The sequence below is a fragment of the Ischnura elegans genome, chromosome X (assembly GCF_921293095.1).
Source record: "Ischnura elegans chromosome X, ioIscEleg1.1, whole genome shotgun sequence".
Lineage (NCBI taxonomy): Eukaryota > Metazoa > Arthropoda > Insecta > Odonata > Coenagrionidae > Ischnura > Ischnura elegans.
The window spans coordinates 17,530,464-17,551,384 of record NC_060259.1 but is presented as its reverse complement, the minus strand read 5'-3'; the positions used below and the strand labels follow the sequence as shown (position 1 = coordinate 17,551,384).

The 20,921-nt window shown below is 40.0% G+C and overlaps 1 protein-coding gene across 1 annotated transcript in view; it reads right to left on the bottom strand.

Annotated features, from left to right (window-relative positions):
* Positions 1-20,921, bottom strand: part of LOC124171924 (plexin A3) — a 418,867-nt gene that overhangs the window by 54,903 nt on the left and 343,043 nt on the right. The window contains exon 6 of the mRNA XM_046551350.1: positions 4,561-4,690. Within this exon, the coding sequence (XP_046407306.1) occupies positions 4,561-4,690 (130 nt within the window). The remainder of the gene's footprint in view (positions 1-4,560; positions 4,691-20,921) is intronic.

The window sequence follows — 20,921 nt, the reverse complement described above, 5'->3', positions numbered from 1 at the left end:
ACCCATTCCATACATCTCCCGGATTCAATCTCCACCCGTGGGCTCCCGAATGCAGGAAAAATGTCAAGTCGTCGTCTCAACAGAGCATAGGTCCTCCCTCACACTTTTTCCCTCCGCGCACGCATCAAGATTCTTCACACCTCTCAAAACTAAGTTAATGTCACTTTCGAAAAACTTTCCAAAGCTATCGATCTTGTCGTAGTCCACAGATTGCTTCTCCAAAAAATGACCTTCCGATAAAATGGGGAAACTACAGTGGGCTCATTTTGGAGACGCTTGTGAGTGCGTAGAGAGACGTAGAGCAAGACTCGAATACGCACGGTGATTTGCCCAAAACCTGCTGTATAGTACGGTGGCGTACACTTATAAAATAAGAATAATGCTTTCTTTCTCATAAGCAAGTTCCGATCGTAAATTAGGTCAAAACACGTTCTTCCAATAAAATGATGTCACATTTGGTTCAGATACTTAAGGGTATACATTAAGGCGGATCGAAAAAAAACGATTTCTTTCAAATCCCACTGTAGCCCATTGAAATAAAGTTGAGAGACATCAAAAATAAGGCCGGAAAAATTTGAGATGTCTCTTAGTGAACCCCTGACCCTCGCTCAAATGCAATTTAGGGGAGGGAGGGTCAAAATTCGAAAAATTTAATATTTTATGGTCATTTTCTATAGATTTTTCCGAGTCACTGCCCTTCTAGCACAAAAATTTTGTGCATTTTGACGTACCGTTTAGCTACAAAATGCCAAAGGGTCTAGCAGGTTAAGATGGTGAAAAGTGCCCCCTGATATTTTGAAAAATAAAAATATACACTTAAATTGCATCCAAAATTATGAATTTTTCAAAGTTTTAGACCTCAACAATATAAAATAACCCCAGAAAAAATTGAAACACGATTTTTAGTTTTTTAACCATATCTCCAGTTTTTATTTTTGTAAAATCATTTTCTTGATTTTAAAATGTAAATACTATTATGGTTTACCATCCTGATTTTTTTCAAAATTTTGGGACTAATCTTTTACATAAGTTTGAAAATTTCGAAATTAAATTAAAAATTTTAGGTAACAACAGACAGGCCGAAAAAAATATGTTGTTACCCCTACCTTAAAGCATAATCCTAATTTTTTCAGATTTTTAAAATTGGTGGAACAGGTTCAAAAACACGAATAACTGCTTTCTGCCATTTGCATCTATGCATTCCAGGAGGATATTTGATTTGATTGTTGAGAGCAACGATTGCTAATCAGTTTCTAATATTATTGATTAAGAATAAACATTAACATGAGCAATGCCCATCACACTTAGATTAATCGTAATTATTGTTTATAACCATACGGTTAAGCTTTAATTTTCTATTTAATTCGTGAAAATGGCAGAAGCGGTGATAATTGAATCGTCTTTTCGAATATACATAAAGGGCGTTATACACGGGGAAAATCATTCCGCAGGTTAGCATTGAAAAAAAGTGTTGAAATTGCAAGAATCCGAGGCTGCAATTAGAGCAGGGGCTATTTTCCCCTCTAGCAGCAGTGCATTCTCTCGCGCGTTGTAGCAATTCACTCCTATATTCGACGCAATTTTGACTGCGCCTTCGTACATAGGTAAGATTGCGCAACGATGCGTCCCGAGTAAAACGGCCTAAGTACAGAATTTACGGCACAAAGAAATTCCTTAGAAATTCCTTCATAAACTAAGCTGTGTCAAGCAACTTTTCATGTCCGATTATTTCCTTGCAGTGACTACCACGCCTTACACATTTTTATTCATATTTTGTCTCCTTGTAGACATAATTGACCATTAGAACATATATTGGCATTAATGTAATACTCTACTGATGAAGTTAAAAACTGCCCATATTTGTAAAACCGAAAAATAGAAAGAGTATGCAATTTTAATATGTATTCATATGTTACAGTAGCTAAGCTTTATCGCAAAATAGTTTTAAACAATATCTCCATTATATAATACCATTCATAGAAAATAGCAAGTTTTCAATAGAAAAAACTCTAAATATATTGCTACTATAAAAGTTTCATTATACCATCGTTAGCATTACAATCTCTAATCCTGTAAGTTATTTACTATAAGAAATCATAATTTTTCGCATTCCTCAACTTGGAAATAGAACCCTCTATAACTCAACTTCGTGTGACATCTTCGTACTCCGCCCCCCGCTCGATTAATTCTATTTTTCCGATAAACAGTGAACGATTTTGGGAAGATCTCATTAACTAAATCATCATCTGTTAGCCAACTTTCAGTTCCAATAATAACGTTACACTCCGTACCACGAATTAAATGGAGAAAACTGGGGAAAACATACAACACCGCCAACCACGAAAACTCATAAGCTAGGACGTATCATAAGGCTCTTTTCAGTTTCGTAGTGGTTCATTGCTGTAACCATACCCCTGGCGACCACCGCGTTACCTCATTATGGCACGTTCAAAACCCGCGCTTCAAAGTTAGCTCAATTGTCCGAATTCATACGAATATTTCCACTCACGATGTCAACATGTTCCCAAAACAAATCATTCCATGCAATCAACGAAAATTCTGTTTTGAGTACACGTAAATACTGAACGATAAAATCTAACTTTGAATATGCAGCGAGCATATGGGATCCGGTGCAGAAAGACTTAATCCGCGAACTGAATAAAATTCAAAGGAAGGCTGCGCGTTTCGTCAAAAACTGCTACGGGCGTACAGACAGTGTTACCCAGATGTTAAGCGAGTTAGGCTGGGAGCCGTTGGAGACTCGGAGGCTGCGCGCTAGGCTTAGATTGCTTGAACAATTGAGAATGAATATCTTTAAGAGCGACACAGAGAACATAATATTAGAGCCACACTATATTTCCAGGTCCGATAGAAGTGATAAATTAAGAGAGATGTTTTGCCGAACGGATAGATATGCGAATTCGTTTTTCCCCCGAACCATAAAGGACTTTAATAAACGCTAGTCCCAACTTCGTTTGAGCAGTTAATTTTTTTTTTTTTTTTTTTAAGCTGTAAACGGCTGGTGTCCTAACACCCCCTGCCACACGCCTTTTAGGCGGCTTGCGGGGTATTATGTAGATGTAGATGAACTTTATTCGTCATCTATGCTCGGTCGTGGCGGCTGATATTCCTTTGCTACATTTTTTAACATCACATATATTTCTTTGTTAACAGGTATCAGGTGCCCTAAGCTTCCCCACACAGGAAGTAAAGAATTCCTAGCGAGAAATCAGCTGTCCATTAAGAGTGGGCAATTACGAGATAAACGTGGGACCACTAAGAGAAAGCTTAGCATTAAATCGGGGCATAAACCCATGGGAAATAACTTATACGTAATAATAAACCGTTTTAAAAGCTCACGGTGCACACAAAGCCCAATCTCAGACATGGAGTCGGAAATTTAAGCTCGCGTGGTCCTCAATTGGTCATTTACACAGCTTTAAAGGTAAAATATTACGAGCTTGAGCATTTTAAACATAATTGAGCTCCAAAGAAAATTCGTCAGCAGATAAGCCAGAAAAGTTTAACAAACTTCTGTCTTTTAAAATGGAAAAATAAGAAATACACAAGTGGGCGCAACACCTTTGCAAGCACGACGGAATTATTTCAGGCTCTGACAGAGTAGCATAAACATTTACTGACGTCCGCACTGCATTGGCAAAAAAAACACTGACTCACAGATTACCAGAAGATTTTACCAGGCGATGGAGGAGATAAAAAAAATCCAATGAGCCAACCGGAATGCAGTCTAATAGTGCCATTGAGAAAATTACCGGGCTTTCCCGAGAGGCGACCAACCCCGCATTTAGAAGCCTCTTCCCTGTAGCATATTTCATAGCTATATACGAGACGGTTTCAGGAAAATTATATTAACGATAAACAATAAAAAATTCCACTCTAAATTGATTTTTCAACTTATGTAGGTACTGCAAAGTATTCAATAAATATCAAGAGTTGTGAGTTGTTTGCTTCCGTTTTCATACAAACCACAGTAAAACCGACCACGCAAACACATGCGCAACATAGTTTTTCTTTAGTAAACTCACTGGTTGGGGTGAGTCAATGGTCTCACCGGAACGGTAAAATCACACGCTCCTTCGGTGCGACCATCAAGAGCGTGACTTGATTCGCAGATGTTTATTGCATTCATCTTTTAATACGCTGCGTAGCATTCTGCAATATTTTTACTTTCCCGAAGAGTTTCACGGACTTTCGGAATCATCAGGGCATCGTATGCATCTTTTTCGTTGCATTGACACCGAATATATTGCACGGTTAGAAAGTTTAAAGAATAATAAACACGACGCATAATGAAGTACAGCAAGAAAATAAGATAAAATGAACGACTGACTATTTTGCTGGATGAAAAAATGAATACATATTAAACCAAAAATCGGTAAAACGCGTCAAGTAAATTGAGATGATTTCAAAAATGATTACAGAGGAGTCTACGTAGCGATTGCTGTAAGACCTTACCACGAATAGATGTGTGCTTCACTTCCGTGAAAAACGTGCAACATTTATAGGTGGATAGACACTGTAAAGGGGTTGTCTCCTTACCGTTCGGGCGGTGGTTCTCTGCAGCTGGTTGGGCAAGACAGAGGTGATGGTAGTGCAGCGACCGCTCTTGTAAGATATCCAATAGAGCGGGTCTTTGGCTGCATCCTGGCAATCGCTCCTCAAACTGCACCTGTGGACGAGGAAATGACGAGAGTTCATGAGACTGCCATTTGTGAAGAACAAGGGCACGAGGAATCGGGTGGGCTTCAGAAGGACCCCACATGTCAACAAAACCATCCGAAGAAATACAGACAAGAGCGTTCAAGGTGGCAACGCAGTCACTAAATGCTGAGGCCAACATTGACATGCCAACAGTTGAGTATTGCTATGGGACACGGAGAAAGTACTCAGCGGAGGTACATATCATTTCCTAAAATCCTGATACTTCTCCTTCGTTGTGGCAATAAAATTAGAAGAAAACAAAATTACAAAAAAAAATAAATGACGGAAAAACAAATGCTGCCGGCGTACTAGGACTGATGTGGGATTTTGCCATTTCAATCTTGGTCGTATACGCAGACAACGAAAATCATTCTTGTTAATATTTACTCTTGAGTACAAACCGACAAATGCAGAAGAAAAACTGTACACTAAAGAATTTGGATATTAAAGCTGAATGAAACCGAGCAAGGAAGTCTCCAAAGTAGCGTGAAATTTTCTCAAAGACAAAGAATTAGTGTTGCCGCGAGAATCGAGACGAGACCGTTGGGTAGAATTCGAGACGAGATTACTTTTGGACGAGACGAGACGATACAACTTCCACGAGACTCGAGAAAGTCTATGTCCTTAACTGGTATTTTATATAGCTTTCTCTCTAAACCTATGTCCTTCTGTCAAGATGAAGTCAATATTACGTTTTTCTTTGGTATTAATTTGATATTTAATTCAATGATAACTTCTCGATAAATTATCTAACTATAAAAAAAGAATTTTTGCCAAAAATAGTGTTGACAGAAACGACTCGTTTTGTAGAGATGCCCCACCGCTAACAGCACTTTCCAGAGAGCCGCTCGCACAGTGCGACACAGCAAAGCGTTTCTGGGTGTTGTGGGGAGCGGGGAAGAGGGGAGTGGAGGAAGAAGGGGGGAGGGGGGGATTTCTGAACGGACATTTAAAATGCAACATTTTCTAGATCACAATTTGAAATTTTATTTCAAATCAATCACATATTGCATAATGATAATGCTAAACAGGTGAACTTAGGAACCATTTTTGCCGATACGTTATATGTTACGTGGAAGACGGACAATATATTCTGTCTCCTGTGTTTAGAGAAGACGACAATTAAAATGAATCAGGAGAATCCTTCAAGCGACGTGAAAAGGTGAGCAGTGGGCTACCCGAGAAAAGTACCATGTGATCTCTTTGACCCGCCAAACGTGCGATGAGCCTCACACGGAAAATTGTTGCAGAGTGAGTCGTATGCGCATGACGTCCGACTCCCACCAAACTCCACCACTCCAACTCGCACAGAGTGCGCGGAGGGAGTCGTGAGCGCCGGGAGTCAGACTTCGCCTCGTGCAAATCCAGCGCACATTGGGCGCGGAGGGAGTCGCGACTCACCAAATAAGACTCACTGGCCTCACAGCTCAATTTGCTGAGTCGCACATTTGAACTGACTCGCTCGCACAGTGCCCATCACTAGCCGAAAAGTCAATTTCTGAATGTATGAGCGTGACTTCTGGAGCCAAGTAAGGGAGTTTTAACCACTCAAAGCCGTCATGCTTATCCAGTACGCTTCCTGATCTTCTTTATCTAAAAAATATAGATATTGTCAAAACTGTATTTGTCGTCAAATATTGTATTTTAAATTAAAGAAATTACTCTGTTATTCGAAGGTATGTTCTTTCTTTCCAATAAAATATTCATAGCGATTTTGTGTTTTCGAGTTCTTTTATCGATGAAATCCTGTTTTAAACCGGCGAATTAATGAATTTGGCCAAAAAATGAACACCTTTCTTCAACTATACTAAGCTGAAAACTGCTGCCTATTCTGCTTTTTTAGAAAGATTTATTGTTGTGGGACTTAAGTCCTCTAAGAATAATAAACAATTTACTTGTACCCAATCATATAGTAAATATAAACATACAAGAAAGAAAAAACATATTAGACACAATGTTTACATATGTATACGCACAAAGGATTATAATCACTTAAGCAAAATAACTATGCGAAGCATTACAGCCCATCAATCACCCAGCGACAAATAATCACAGAGGGCATAACCATGGAGGAATAAGTTTTTAGTACAGCATTAAATTGCATGATACAAAGAACAAACAACCAAAGAAATGTATAAGACACTTACACATTTTTCTTCGTGTAACCAATCGGTTATAATGAAGCATTAAGTAAGAAGCTATAACTTTTTGCTTTAAACGATTTCAAAAACAGAATATTTTTTACTTCATCCGGTAGATTATTCCTGAGATTGAATCCTTCAACCCGGCATGATTTCTGGAAAGAAGTTGCACGATAAGCGGGATAGTAGATGAAATTTGCATCTGACCTTGTAGTCATAGTAGTATTTTTAGGCATAGTTTGAATAGGTTATGTAACTGTTCAGGATTTTTATAAAGAAAGAATACGCGAAGGAAAGCAGCGAGGAAATATTTCCGTCGTTTTTTAGTGGAAAGCCTCGCCATACCTCAATGAGATATAGCGATACATGAACATCTCTTCGAAGTTTGAACAAAAATCTTACACAGGAATTTGATTGGCGCTGAAGTTTTAAATCAAGTTCATCTGGGATATTATTATAAACTAAGCAGCAGTAATCGGAATGCGGAAAAATAGAGGATATTAACAATTCCCTGGTTTCAACAGATAAAAGTTCTTTGTTTAGTTTTAATTGAACTACAATTTTACTGCCTTGTTAGAAATGTCATGGACAAGATTAAGCCATGAGAGATTATTTAACATTGCCACCCCTACATTTTTTATCGTGCTTGAGAAAGGAGCATAAAGTAGACAGTCTTAACAGATGTTAGAGAATTATTACCAGCCAAAAGAGACGTCAAGAAGTATCAGCTCCTTTAGCATGAGATACGATATCTTTAGTGACACGTGAAAATCGCATTTGCGATTGATGCGATACACGTGAATAAATGCGACATTGGCGCGATGACTGGACTTTTATGATATTTAAACCGCAAATTTGCCTTTTCCATGGCAAAATTCGTAATTTTAGTGCCGAGCGTGCCCCTCGCTGCGCCACAGGACGTTGGGCGTTACTGCTTCGTTATAGATGGTAAGTTGTACTTCTAAGTAAGTAAGTTGTACTAAGTAAGAACGGTAGCTACTAGAGAGGTTGAAAGGGAACCCTGGTACTTCTGCGATGTTAAGCAAATATTTCTTACCATCTGCCAAGAAAAATCTGAGTTTGGTAATGCTGCACCCTACAACATCTGGAAACCATTTAGCATCGTGGATGCAGAAAGGTTTTTCAGTCGGTAGAATCAAGTTGTGACTGACAGACGCAAGCGGTTGAAGGAAGAAAGTTTTGTAAAATCTGCAGTGGCCGAACACGGCATCAACCAAAACCATGCCATGAATTAGGAAGGCGTGAAGATCATCTCTCGAGAGAAGAAATATAGGGAAAAGATTACGAAGGAGGCCACAGAGATCCGGCTAACGGACAAGAACTTCAATAGAGATTTCAGTCACTCCCTCAGTAACGTCTGGGAACCCGTATTGCATAGAATCCGATTGGCTAATACCAAGGACCAATCAGAGGGAACCTGTGACCCCGGCACCGCTTTATAAGACGAACACTTTCCGAGAAACGACATTCAGCCCTGACGATGGAGTACGACTCGTACCCCGAAACGTCGGCATCCGTGAAGGAGATTACCCGGTGGAGCACCCGAACAGCCTTCAGTACCATGCGCTGGTTGATTCTTTTAATGCGATTTAATTTTCCATCCACATTCGAAAGCGGCAAGTGATACAGAAGAAATCAGCCTTGAACTAGCCATGGCGAAAAATGGAAAATGACCAGTGAGGTTTGGTGAGAATTGACACAGAAATGGAGACACCAAGTTTTGCACGAGGATAGGGAAGAGCACAAACAGCCGTGGGAGGAACCTGGCGAAACATTGCACTATTTTTCTCGATCCAGCAAGACCGATCCTTATTTCAAAACAGCAATATTGAATGCGACCAAATAGAAACAGTAACGAGGAAGATTTGAAAACTAGCCAACAAGCACCAATAGGAGAAACTACAAAAAAGGTTAAAAATGGGTTAATGGCACAATCGGATTCACAGCCGGCAAAAGAAGATCTTTGGGGTGGAATATTCGAGGAAGCCCGGAAGAGATGTGAAGAAGGAAAACATTTGATGAAATTTGACTCGAGAAGAAAATGAAACGTCGGGAAGAGAGGGCGGGGCTCGAACGACTCGCTCGCCGCTTCATCTCGAAGGCAGACAGACGGAGGCGGAGAACGGCACTCGCTCAGCACGCACTTTCACCACGCATCTCGAGGATTCTCGTCATAGCTTCAGCCTGGTTCGAACACGGGAGGACTCTTATAAAGGAAAAGGCGAAAGAATTCACGAGCGTTTTCCAAGAGGAAAAACACCGATTTCAAGGAGTGTTTCTGGATGTTTACCGCAAGATCATACGATATGGTATGGTACTTGGAGGAGGCGACCGACAACCGAGGTCATTTGCGCCATGAGGGAAGGGTAGGTAAGGATGGGTGGAGAGAAACCCGGCGTCGGCATTAGCCGGCTCTAAACGGAAATCGCCACGGGGACCACGGCTTTACGTCCCATCCGACGGACGGAGTGTTGCGCTTGAAATGTCCTACACATAGCATTCAAGCAGGGATCGGGCAGTCTCTGAAAATTCTCTGCCACCGCCGGGATTTGAACCCGAGCCTAAGGGATGGAAAGCCAACACTCTATCCACCACACCAACCCGATCCCCGCAAGATCATACGGTTCGATGATAAAAAATGATTTTGTTGATACTCAGTGATGACGTATTTTCTTAAAGCATTATCATGGAAAGCGCTGAAACGCATAAATATCTTTGAATTGCGGGCCAGTTTTGAAAATAATCCCAGGCTCGAAAGAGGATTCAAAGTAGGCTTCCGCGGAGATTATGACGATATCTGGTGATTTTTCCGGATATTCTTCCGCGTTTATCCATTTTGTAGGACAAAGGAGGTGTTTTGTCCTACAAAATGGATAAACGCGGAAGAATACCCCGAAAAACCACCAGATATCAGGATTCCAAAATCAACTTGTAGGCCAAATAATCGATGTAGATGATGAAAAAAATTGAAATAAGAGCGATAACTGTGAAACTGCCTACTGGGCTATGCGAAAAACTACAGAAACCCATAAATCGTACTGAAAAATCAATGTGAGTATTTACATAATTACATTACAGCCAATTCCCTTCAAAAAATAATTTAACGGAGAAGAAACATAAAACGGAAATAAAGGCCCGGGAAAAATAATTGAAGCAAATAAGAAAGGTGACTGCTGATGTATCAACCCATGAGAGAAGTATGACGAGATCATGATTCATTAGCTGTAGGTAATTGAAGCAAAGCGTTTCAGACAACGCCTAGAGGCGAGAAGAAGAATCCGTTAAGACGTAAGGCGTTTTACAAAGCGATCAGTGCGCAATAGGTGTTTCGGAGGTCTCCAACTGGGAAACAAATTCAAAGGACGTAAGAGAGGCAATGGGAGAGGGTGAGAGGGCGTAGTGTTGCTCCGAAAACCTGTCACGCTTAGATTAGCCATTAGGAAATACGTTTGAGGAGATAGAAGTAAAACAATATAGAGCCAGGACCGAATGCCTGTTTTTCCCATCTCCTCAGAAAAAGGAAGGCATGCGATCAGGCAGCCCTGAAAACTTTATGAGACCAATTGTATCGGGCATAAAGATAACCTCTCGAAATCAGAAAGTAATAAGCACGAAAAAGATTTCATAATGTGGACCCGGAGTGCGTAGTAGCGTCGTCATGCAAAACTGGCCATATCATTAATAAGTGTAAACAAATGAGTCTCCGTTTTTCGGGTTACAGCACGTACAGCTTTGTCGTAGATAGCATTCAGGCCAGTGCTACTCTTGACGTCTTCATGTCAGAAGTCACCGAATTTAGGTCAGAATTTTCTACAACAAAGCTGTACGCGGTGTAATCCGAAAAATAGGGAATCATTAACATCAGCCACAAATTTGTTTGATTTGGTTAAGAGTATTAAGTTAAGTATATAAAGAGGAAAAAATAAAATATTTCTGTTACGTTTTTACATTAATAACATTTCTCAAATAATCGACTCATATTTCGATGAATTATACCTTTGGAACGATAGATAGGTAAGTGATACATATTTCACATGTCGAAATCGCGCATATTTAACTACATTTTATCTGAGTTAGCGTTTCGTAAATCAAAATAATCCTGAATCATGTCATTCCGGACAAAATAGAAATTGAAATGAATCCCATTGGCGAAAGACCTTCGTGCGGAATATACAAAAATATCCAGTACTATTGAGCAGAATATGAAGGATTTCATCGCTTCCATTCACTTTAAAAGCAAACAGAAAACTAGAGAGCCATCGTGAATTCCGTAAATAACGACCTAATTGGTTAATCTGAAGGATTCTAATACATAAAGGGCAAATTTACTGTTCCGATAATGAAAGGAAATGGCAAAGCAATAAATTACCCATCAAAACAATTTTCACGCTTATAACACGACGAGAAGGTAGTTTTACGCACATGATACCCTAGAGTTTTAGAGCACAAATACCATTGAAGAAATTGGTCTCCATTATTTCAAATAAATAACGCCAAACTGCCATCAACTGAACATTACCAGAATTGACATTGAGAGTAGATTGCGGCTAATTAGGACATATCGGGAGTGGCGCACTCAGCCATAGCGGTGCAGCTGCCCCAATCAGGCGAAATAATGTGCATGAACAAATGTTGAAATGAGAGATAAAAGCTAAATAATGTTTATAAAGCAGAAAATAATGCTAGAAATTGGCCCATACCCGCTCGTAAACTCTCGCCGCCACCTCTGTCTCATTATCCCGGGTTTATTACTTGATTCACGCGCGGCCAGTACGTGGCGTGTCGCTGAGAAATAGCTTTAACTGTCGGTCGTTGCCCACACACTTCTAACTTATCTTTTAGCCTAACTATATATCTATCTATATATCTCATAGCCCAACTGCAGTCACAGTAGTCCTCTCCTCTTAAAAACGAAACTAAGCTGACTGAGGATTCGGAGTCCGAAAACGGAATCTGGATCCTCCACCGGACGGTCTAACACGTACAATAAGGCAAGAATAGGTAACCATGTGGAAAAGAAGATTCTGTAACGAAATTAAATTTTTTTAGCAGGAACATTCTCCTTTAGTTTAATGTGCCGACTCATGGCCCAATAAAACAGTACGCTGTCCCAGTTAAGCGGAGAAAACTCGAGGATATTCTTCTAATGGGTTCTGTTCTTCAAGATCTGCCTTAATTCAGCGGCTGCCACAAATAACCGGTGGCCCAGAATTTACTCTGCATAAAAAATGACAAAATGCTACAGAGTATTTGATTACATGAAGCTGAGGATATGAAGGATATTCCAGGGAAGTACTAATACGGACGCGCATTGCTCAATTAGGACTGCATAGCAAACAAAACTGAAATCAAACGCGCGCAATGGAAATAGCATCCATAGACATTCAGTGAACCGTGACACCTAAAGATCTCCAAAGCACGTAGAAAAAAAGGATGCACTCGAATGGATTTTTACTGCACGTGACATGGCTGAATTCATGAGAATATTTGTTTGCTTAAGCACGCACTACGCAATGCTACATTGAAAGCACGAAAATAGTACGGCCATACAAAACGCAAGTGAGCAAACGCATAGATAAATGACAATTTTGGCGTCCTGTACAAACGAATTCTCTTCGGTGGCGCAGTCAATACCCCAAAACGTAAAATGCTTGAAAAGAGGTGAGGCGGCAAAAAATCGTCGTCCGCGTCTCATTCGACCGTTTCGAATCCTCGCGAGAATCACAACCGATCGGCAGAAAAGACATTTCTCGCTTATATTTTATTCATCTAAAAACGCCAGAGTTCGAAGTTGGCTCAAATAACATATGCTTTGAAGGAGTAAAAAGATGTTGCGAGGGCGTTCAACGATCGATTGGATGCCATCAAGGGTGGGTGCACCTATAAACTGCACCTCCTACAAAGGTATTCTTCGTATGCTAAGCAATAAACCTTTGGAAATATATTGTTAACAAAACATTCAGAAGTGGGCCGGGGCGAGAATCCCAGCCGGGAATCCAGGGCCAATGGCCCCTGGGAGACCTGGGCGAGGATTCTTGTTCTCCTTTCGGCAGAGTCTTCGCTTCGCAACGGCAGCTCGAAGCGAAGCGAAAATTTTCTCCGCGATTATTGCCGTTCTTTTCGCCCTGCCAATTGCTTCAGTTCGGGTAACTTCGTTCTCTTGGCGAAATACTGTGACGTAGGCAGAGAGTATGAGGGTTCTGGGCGAACCCTTCAAAGGATACAACACACCGGGGCCGGGAACCAAGCCCGTGGCTTATACGCCCGATCACCCGGGGAGGGGGAGGAGAGGAAGGGAAAAGGAAAGAGGCGCCGCCGCGATAGGAGCCCGTCGACGCCTCTGGGAAAGGATAGGAGCGGAAGGGACGGGACGAGGGAAAAACACCTCAACGCTATAGAAGCGAAGAGGGCCCTACTATTAGCGAAACCAAGCATAAGCAATTAATGTTCTAACGACCTTGGAGGATTATTCTATAGGGAAGAATAATCCAACGATCAGATTGTTAGATCATAGGCAATAAAGAATACCCATAAGTCAATGGGCACGAGATAATTTCAGCGATCAACAAACTGCCTCCGCAGTCCGAAACAATTGAAGAGCGCGAAGCACGTTGGTAAGTTCAAATCATATTTCTAAAATATATTAAGCCATATTTTGTTTATTGCGTGAGACTTTTAAATTGCTACATGAAGTATTGCTGTAAAATATTGCATATTCATTAGTCGTTTTCCATAGTTGAACATAAAACCGATCTCATTGTTTTTCATCTTTTTCGCGATGTAAACGATAAGTCCAAAAGTCACTCCGGTGAAACTTATGGGTTAATATTTTCAATTTTAACCTAACCCAGACGGCTCAAAATAAGAGAGATACCTGTTTCTTATGGTTTACTTACGGAAGAAAATGATAAGCACCTTTTCGTATGCTAATGAACTTATATAAGCCATGGATAAGATTTTAGGGAAGAATAGTTACGTAATACAGTCAAATATTCTCATATAAACATAATTTGCTGATGTTGGATGAACACTGAAGGCGGCATAACAGCGTACTACACATTCTATGCTGCCTAAAGCTCTGCCAAACATAAATATAAAGCCTAACAGTGAAATTAAGTGAGTATTTACAAGAGCTGAACAACTGATAATCAATTTTCCCGTACATAGAAAATATTTTGACAACTTCAACTGCCTCTGAAGATGAAAACCATAGTATGAGAACCTTTTTCTTTTGGCGGAGAGAAAAAAGCTACTACGGCAGGAATCCACCCCATAACATTGAGTTTGGTAGAACGTCGTTATATCCACTACACCACTACTTCATTTACCAGAAAACCACTAGATTTCACGACTACTATGTGCTCGCCAGGCAGAACGAGAATAACTTTTTCGTCGCCAGAGGGACGAAGCGAACTTTTTCTGGCGAAATAGCTAGCGAATGAAAATGAGAATAGGAATTCAGTCACCGATCGCCAATCTTTTCGACAAATCGCGTTGGCTATAGACAGAAAGAACCAGAATCAGGCTCCTGAACTCTTTGAGCACCTTCCATTTACCTTGGACCTTCCAAATCCCTAAACTGTGAACTGAAAGAACACGCGTGACCCCTGAGGTGATAACAGATGTTGGCTTTTATGGTGGACAAAATTTAAGTAATCAACGTGTTTGCACCGACGTCAGGACTGAACAGAGTTTCCCCTTGAAGTGTAAATTGAATTGTTTGGTTTGTCCCTCCCCTATTTCTGTTTGTTTGTTTGCCATAAAGACTTCCTCCCGAATGTGCTCTCTCAATTTTTTTTAGAAAGAGGAGATCCGTTCGTTTGGGCCCTTGAGTCCTCCCCTTAACTCGCCTTCCTACACTTACTTTCTGCCTCTTCCTTTTCAAACTCTACTCTCCGTCTTTGGATATTTTTGGGAGCTTATCGTTCTCCCAACCGCCTTCATTCCATCCTCTATCTCTGTATCAATTGCTCCTTCCACTCCTTGCTTCCATTCCCGCGTTTAAGCGTACTCCAAATGCTCACTGCGCCACGGACTCCGAGGTTTCTACCTCAGAGTTCTCGCTCCTGTGTGCCGTTGCTTATGCAGCTAGTTTCAGCTCATTGTAATACTAGCTCAAGGTGACAGCACAGAGGAGCCACCTGTCCGTAAACACAAAAGCTTTACTTTGGTTGCCACTTAGGACGCATTGTAATCTGTTCGGAAAAATGTGCGCAGCGTGAAGTGAGCGATCCATTTATTCCCAATATTTACTGTTTAATACCTACAATCCAGAGGAATAGCATTGATAAGTTATGGATTTTATGAATCACGTCATAAAAAATACAGATTTCATTTTTTATTTCTTACCTCATTTCTTCCTGACGTCGGATCGCTATGGCCGTCTGTAACGACTTGAGTAAACTAATTTAAATGCTCTGCGGGTGACGGGTGAGGGCGACTAGAGAATCCACTACTATAAAATTCGTGTACCAGCTCTGGCGATGTGCCATTTAAAACATCTATGCGTTGTATTATGTTCAAGCGAGCAATATTAAAACCACCTATTTAAAAAAATTCTGTTGATTGGCCTAGTACGTTTACCATTGAACCTTTCTGTATTGTCTACTCGGACATTTACTACTTTAACGCTGCTGAAGGAAGTTTTCTTAAGTTATTCTTCCTGAAATTCTTCAAATATTTCTTCGTGGGCCCATTAATTCGTAGATGTTTCGATTTTTAGTCCATCTACCCAGTTTAAAAATCGATCTGAAGCATTTTCTCTCGGCAATCTCAGCATTCTCAATCAAATATAAGAATGCCACACGATGCTGGTGCCGCATACAGCACTCTAACCCTGATATATCAATACTATCATCCCGTCACCCACCAGCGTTTGACTTTCTTCCATCATTTTCGCCCTTTTCTCCGAAATTTTGGTGAGGACTACTTTTTTAGAGATTCATTTACTTCCGCCTATGGTAACGAAAAATGGGCATATCCCATATTTTTTAAAATAAAAATGTTTTTTGTTACTTTGTCCCAAAAACGTTTACAAAATCAGTGAATGCAAATGAAAACAACAATTTTTGCAGGGGCTGCAAAACATCTCCGTCATATTCCCAGTGAACCCCAGCCATTATTCCATCCCGGCCTCACATCGGCAAGTTCCCAGAACTACCTCCGCATTTTCTAAAATAGGCAGATCAAAGGTGGCCCAGTGAAAGGATCGAATTCCCAGAATGCACAAAGACCGCACGTAATCACCTAAGAGTGCAATCAACCCTCAAAACTTCAATAAAGCTTGAAATTGTTGTTACAGCCGTCGAGTTTTCGCCGCCAACAGCTCGAGAAGTAGGAGATAGATCGAGAAAATTAATACCGGTTTCTTCATTTTTATAACTCTAATTAAAACTGACAATATAAATTTGGTGAGAAAGGAAATTTTTCTGAATGAATTAATAATCAGGAGACTAAGATTTTACTAGCAAAAACGTGTTATGTATTTAAAATGTCTAACGTTCTAATTTGTTCTCCCTTCACTCCATTTACAAGTACCATCTCCTTGCATAACATTAGCTGACGTACAGTTAACTATCATAATTATGAAATTTTAAATATTCGATTAGTCTATCTTGGGTAATTTTTTCTCACATAAACACGATATTGTCAATAGCAACAAGGCCAACCGATTGAGTCTTCTGTACCAACAGCTACCAGGAGTTTTCATCGACTTGAGCTCACCGAATCGAAGAGCTCTTCATCACCAGCTTGCCTTCCAAACTGACCTAAAGTCTCGATCGGTTTCTCGACAGATCCTTCCCCAAGTCGCAGCAAGATTCCGACAGGGCCTATGCCTACTCATTCACAGGCCCGCATGACTTGACTTGGATTTTATTTTACCTGGCACCGGATTAGATCACAATCCGGTCCACTCTTCCCCCTAAGATGGTATTGCGACGACTAAAAAAATTTTGGAGTGGACGAAAGAAAAGGATTAGTTATTATATAAGTGGAATGATATTGACAAAGTTATTCAACCACCCTAGCTTGTAATTAGAGGTTCCTTTAAGATTGATTCATTTTAAAATGATAAATAATTTTTAAAGAACTTGAGGATATTCTAAGCATGTATTTTTCCTTACACATGCATGTTTAACTTAACTATAAATATAATTATTTTCATTCGATAGCATGTGTTTTTACATGTTCAAGTGATTCTTTGTCCCTGGCCTTTTGGCATGTGTATCCCAATGAAAATCAATCTTGGGCCGAAGTCACCCTATCCTTAGGGTAATATTGGCCCAAAATTAAAAACCACATAAAAATATAAAAGAATAATTGAACCAAAACGGAGCGTCAGCTAGAATATAAGATGCTATAGCAGTATAAAAAGTTAACATAACTTAAATTTAGTAAAAAATATCTTCTTAGAGATGAGCCTGTTTAAAATTGATGAAAAGTGGGCCAGAGTAGCCCACGTTTACGGTACCAATAATGTTCAGCACCGAGCTCTTAGGGTGAGATTCCAGCGCTCATACGTTCCTTCGCGACGTTCAGAGAAAAATTTAGCGCCGAGCCTCGTGAAAATAGCGCCAAAATTCTCGTTGCCTTTGAAAGATTTCGAATGAACGGGAACATTAGCGTGAAACTTAGAAACGCGCCGATTCGATTTCATTTTTCTCCATGCGCTTTGCAAGGCTGTTTTGTTAGTCCTAGCTGTGAATCATGGGAGAAGACACCTCGGCATGAATAATAACGTGGATGAAATTGGTTAGTGAACTTCGGAAAGAAATGGATGCGGCGAACAAAGAGCACGACTCCATTGCAATGCCTTACGTTCGCCAGTTAGCTGTTGTAGTTCAGAGGAATAATGATAAATGGAGTCCTGTTCCTGGTTTCTTTGCTAGGACGCCCCTATAACTGTGAATCTATTTTTTCGTAAATCCTAATTTATATATATTGCTTTTTTTCTACAAACCAGTTTGTAGATCTATTTTAAAAGATTAGTAAGGGTTGACAACCCAATGCCACATTGAAAAATTATTCGTAAGGCATACGATAGTTTCACGACACACCGATAACTCAGGCAACAAAAACGGACGCATTAAAATAGAGGTGAATTTTAATTACCACGCTTACCCTTCACATTTTTCGAATGACTGATAACGAAATACTTCAAACGTATTCCACGTCCACGAAAGAGATGATATAGAAAGAGAGGTCGTGGTTTATACGCGGTTTCGAACACCGGTGACACAATTTCCATTCAGACTGAGTTGGGATGAAATTTAAAACTAGGCATTGAAATTAGCGGGCGGAGATATAACAGGGGCCGTCTCCCCCGGAGTCAATTAGCACGAAGCGGCTTTGTGACTTCCCAGTGAGCCCATCTCATCACAACTCGCCAATTAACGGTCATCATATTTATTGCGTCGCGGGCGAAAAGGTGGAGTGCCGGATGAATGTTCCGCGAATAGCTAAGAAAATGTATCGTTCAAGCTTACGACAATGTACAGAGCAAAATCCTACAAATAGAGTTAATCCTTATATAAATAATCTAAAAGAGCAGCCTCGCTATCTGAATCGTCATAAAAATTAATTATTTTCAGCTATAAAAATGTCCCTCGTACTTTTCATAGAATTTTTAAATAAAAAAATAGGGTAATTCTATTTTGTGTGTTTATTATAATATTGGGGGGCGCAGAGGTGTAACGTTGCATCAATAAAATTTGATGGCATGGACACGATATCTAGGAAATAGAATCACTAATACATGACAAACTTAAAGAAACTATCTGTGAATAGAGATGTGATTCTTGCCACTTCACCTGAAGTTCAGCGACAGCAGAACATCAAAGTATGTAGTGATTCGGAAATGGAAGATTTCCATTTCCAAAAGAGTGAATAAATGCGTTGTTGTGTTAGATCTCAGAATAGGCTGCTTGGTCAAACTATGTCTCGGGATTTGTACCTTTCACTTTCGACAACGACTAAACCTCCCTCTTCCCACTCCTCTTTATCGAAAACATCCTCATTTCATTTCCTCTATATGATGACGCGGTGGAGACGCTATTGGCACTTAGGCTCAGACTCAGTTATTCATACTCAATCACTGGTCACTCGTCTCTCGTCGGTAGTCAATCACAATGTAGCCGTCGGTGGGAGTCGAACCGCGGGTTCGTACGGCCCGTGCGACCGAAGCGCCTCGCTATCCGCCCGTACCATTACCAGCAGCTCCTCTCCTTCCCGAGACTTCGGTAATATACTAAATTTTGGTTATTCTAGACGCAAAGTTCATTGCTACTTGATGTTTGTTCATTTACTCGATTATTTGGGAATTCAAAGGGATATAAACTTTGGGTTAAAAACTTGAAATACTTGTCTGTGATTATTCGCTTCCCCACACCAACGGTAAGAACCCACATTTAAAACTTGCGATCCGCGACTTAGGTCCCGGGCCGGTTCGTTACAGTACGTAAAACTCGAATGTTGTGTTTCACGCAATGAGTATAAAGAAAAGCTTAGAGGTGTGTTCCGCTGATTATGAAAGTTTTACCCATGTTCACACGCACATCTTCGAGCATTCCGCTCACAATAAGGGCAACGATTGAGCTTTGGCAATTAATAATGAACCACGGGCCACAAAGGCCGGAAAAAGAATAAAGTATCTTCACGCAAATCAATATCTTTGAAAATGCATTACCTCACTACTTAATCCATTATTCCCTTCACTTACTTTTTCATAGATAAACTGCATTGTTATATATACCTGTATTCAAATTGAAAGGTGACTTGTGTGATCGTTATTCGAGTTCAGGGTATTTGACTGAAGGCTTACTGGCTCAACTTGGTCAAATTCTAAATGATGGTAGTGATATACACGCTGTAATACTTTACATAAAGTTTATTCAGTCAGCCACTTTCGACAATCCCTGCGCCATTTAAAACGGTAAAACTCCATTTTCCTAAGGAGTTTCACCCTTGATAAACGCAGTAATTGCCGAAATAAGTCGAATATACTCTGAGCGGAATATTACAAAGTTGATATTTATCCCATCATCATATTTCTAATCGTAAATTTACAACGATAGGATTAACTAAGTATTTCCTTAAGGAACATTTTACTCACAGACGCTGGATGTGAGGCACTGCGTCATACTATAAACTTTTGTCTCCATTTTCTGCGAAAGTTTTCACAGCAGAATCCTTAAATTGGCAACTCCCCTTACGTTGGGCGTGTTAAATTCACCGGTTTCCTTCCTCTTCCAATACCTTACTGAGAACCATTTTCCCTTTATTATTCTACACACGATTCTCCATTCCCACGGTTCCATTGATTCCCACCGGTCGCAATAAATAGCGGCGCTCCAGTCGCTAGGATACATTCAACATGCGTATTAGCCTGCAAGAGATACACTACGCGTTGAATGTAATCGTTTATTACTCAAACTCAAGCTCAATTAATTGATATTAAGCTCTATTTTACATCTAATAGTTAAAAAAAGGAATTACACATTGACCAGTGAAATGTACTTCCTTCAAAAAGAAATACAAGTAGGTACTTGTAAATGTGGTCTTGTGGTTACGGTGCTGGAATGCCATTCTTGTTTGATTCCCATCTATGCTAATTTTTTATCATTTCCTTCTACTTTTTCTTCTGCATAAACCTGCTATTCATGATTATTTTTATGATTTTCACTGAAATTTTTTATTATGTGCGAGGAAATGTTTTTGCACACTTGCGACGTCTGATGTTTTCCCATTTTTTCACACAGAAGCTACCTTTGAATTGTTTTATTTTCGTGTCGCAACACGATGCATTTTTAAGATACACATGTATTTTTCTTCCTTTTATACTATGTATATGATATTGTGGACTCATCCTTACCATTCATGCCGAGTTTATGAATCGAATTTCGTTATTAGTAGAACTTTTAACATCCTGCCGAGTAGGAAAAAACATGAACATAACAGGAAAAGATATATTATTTGACGATTAAAATTGATATTCTCTTGATGGAAAAAGAAAAATTTACCAACAAGACGCTTTTATGG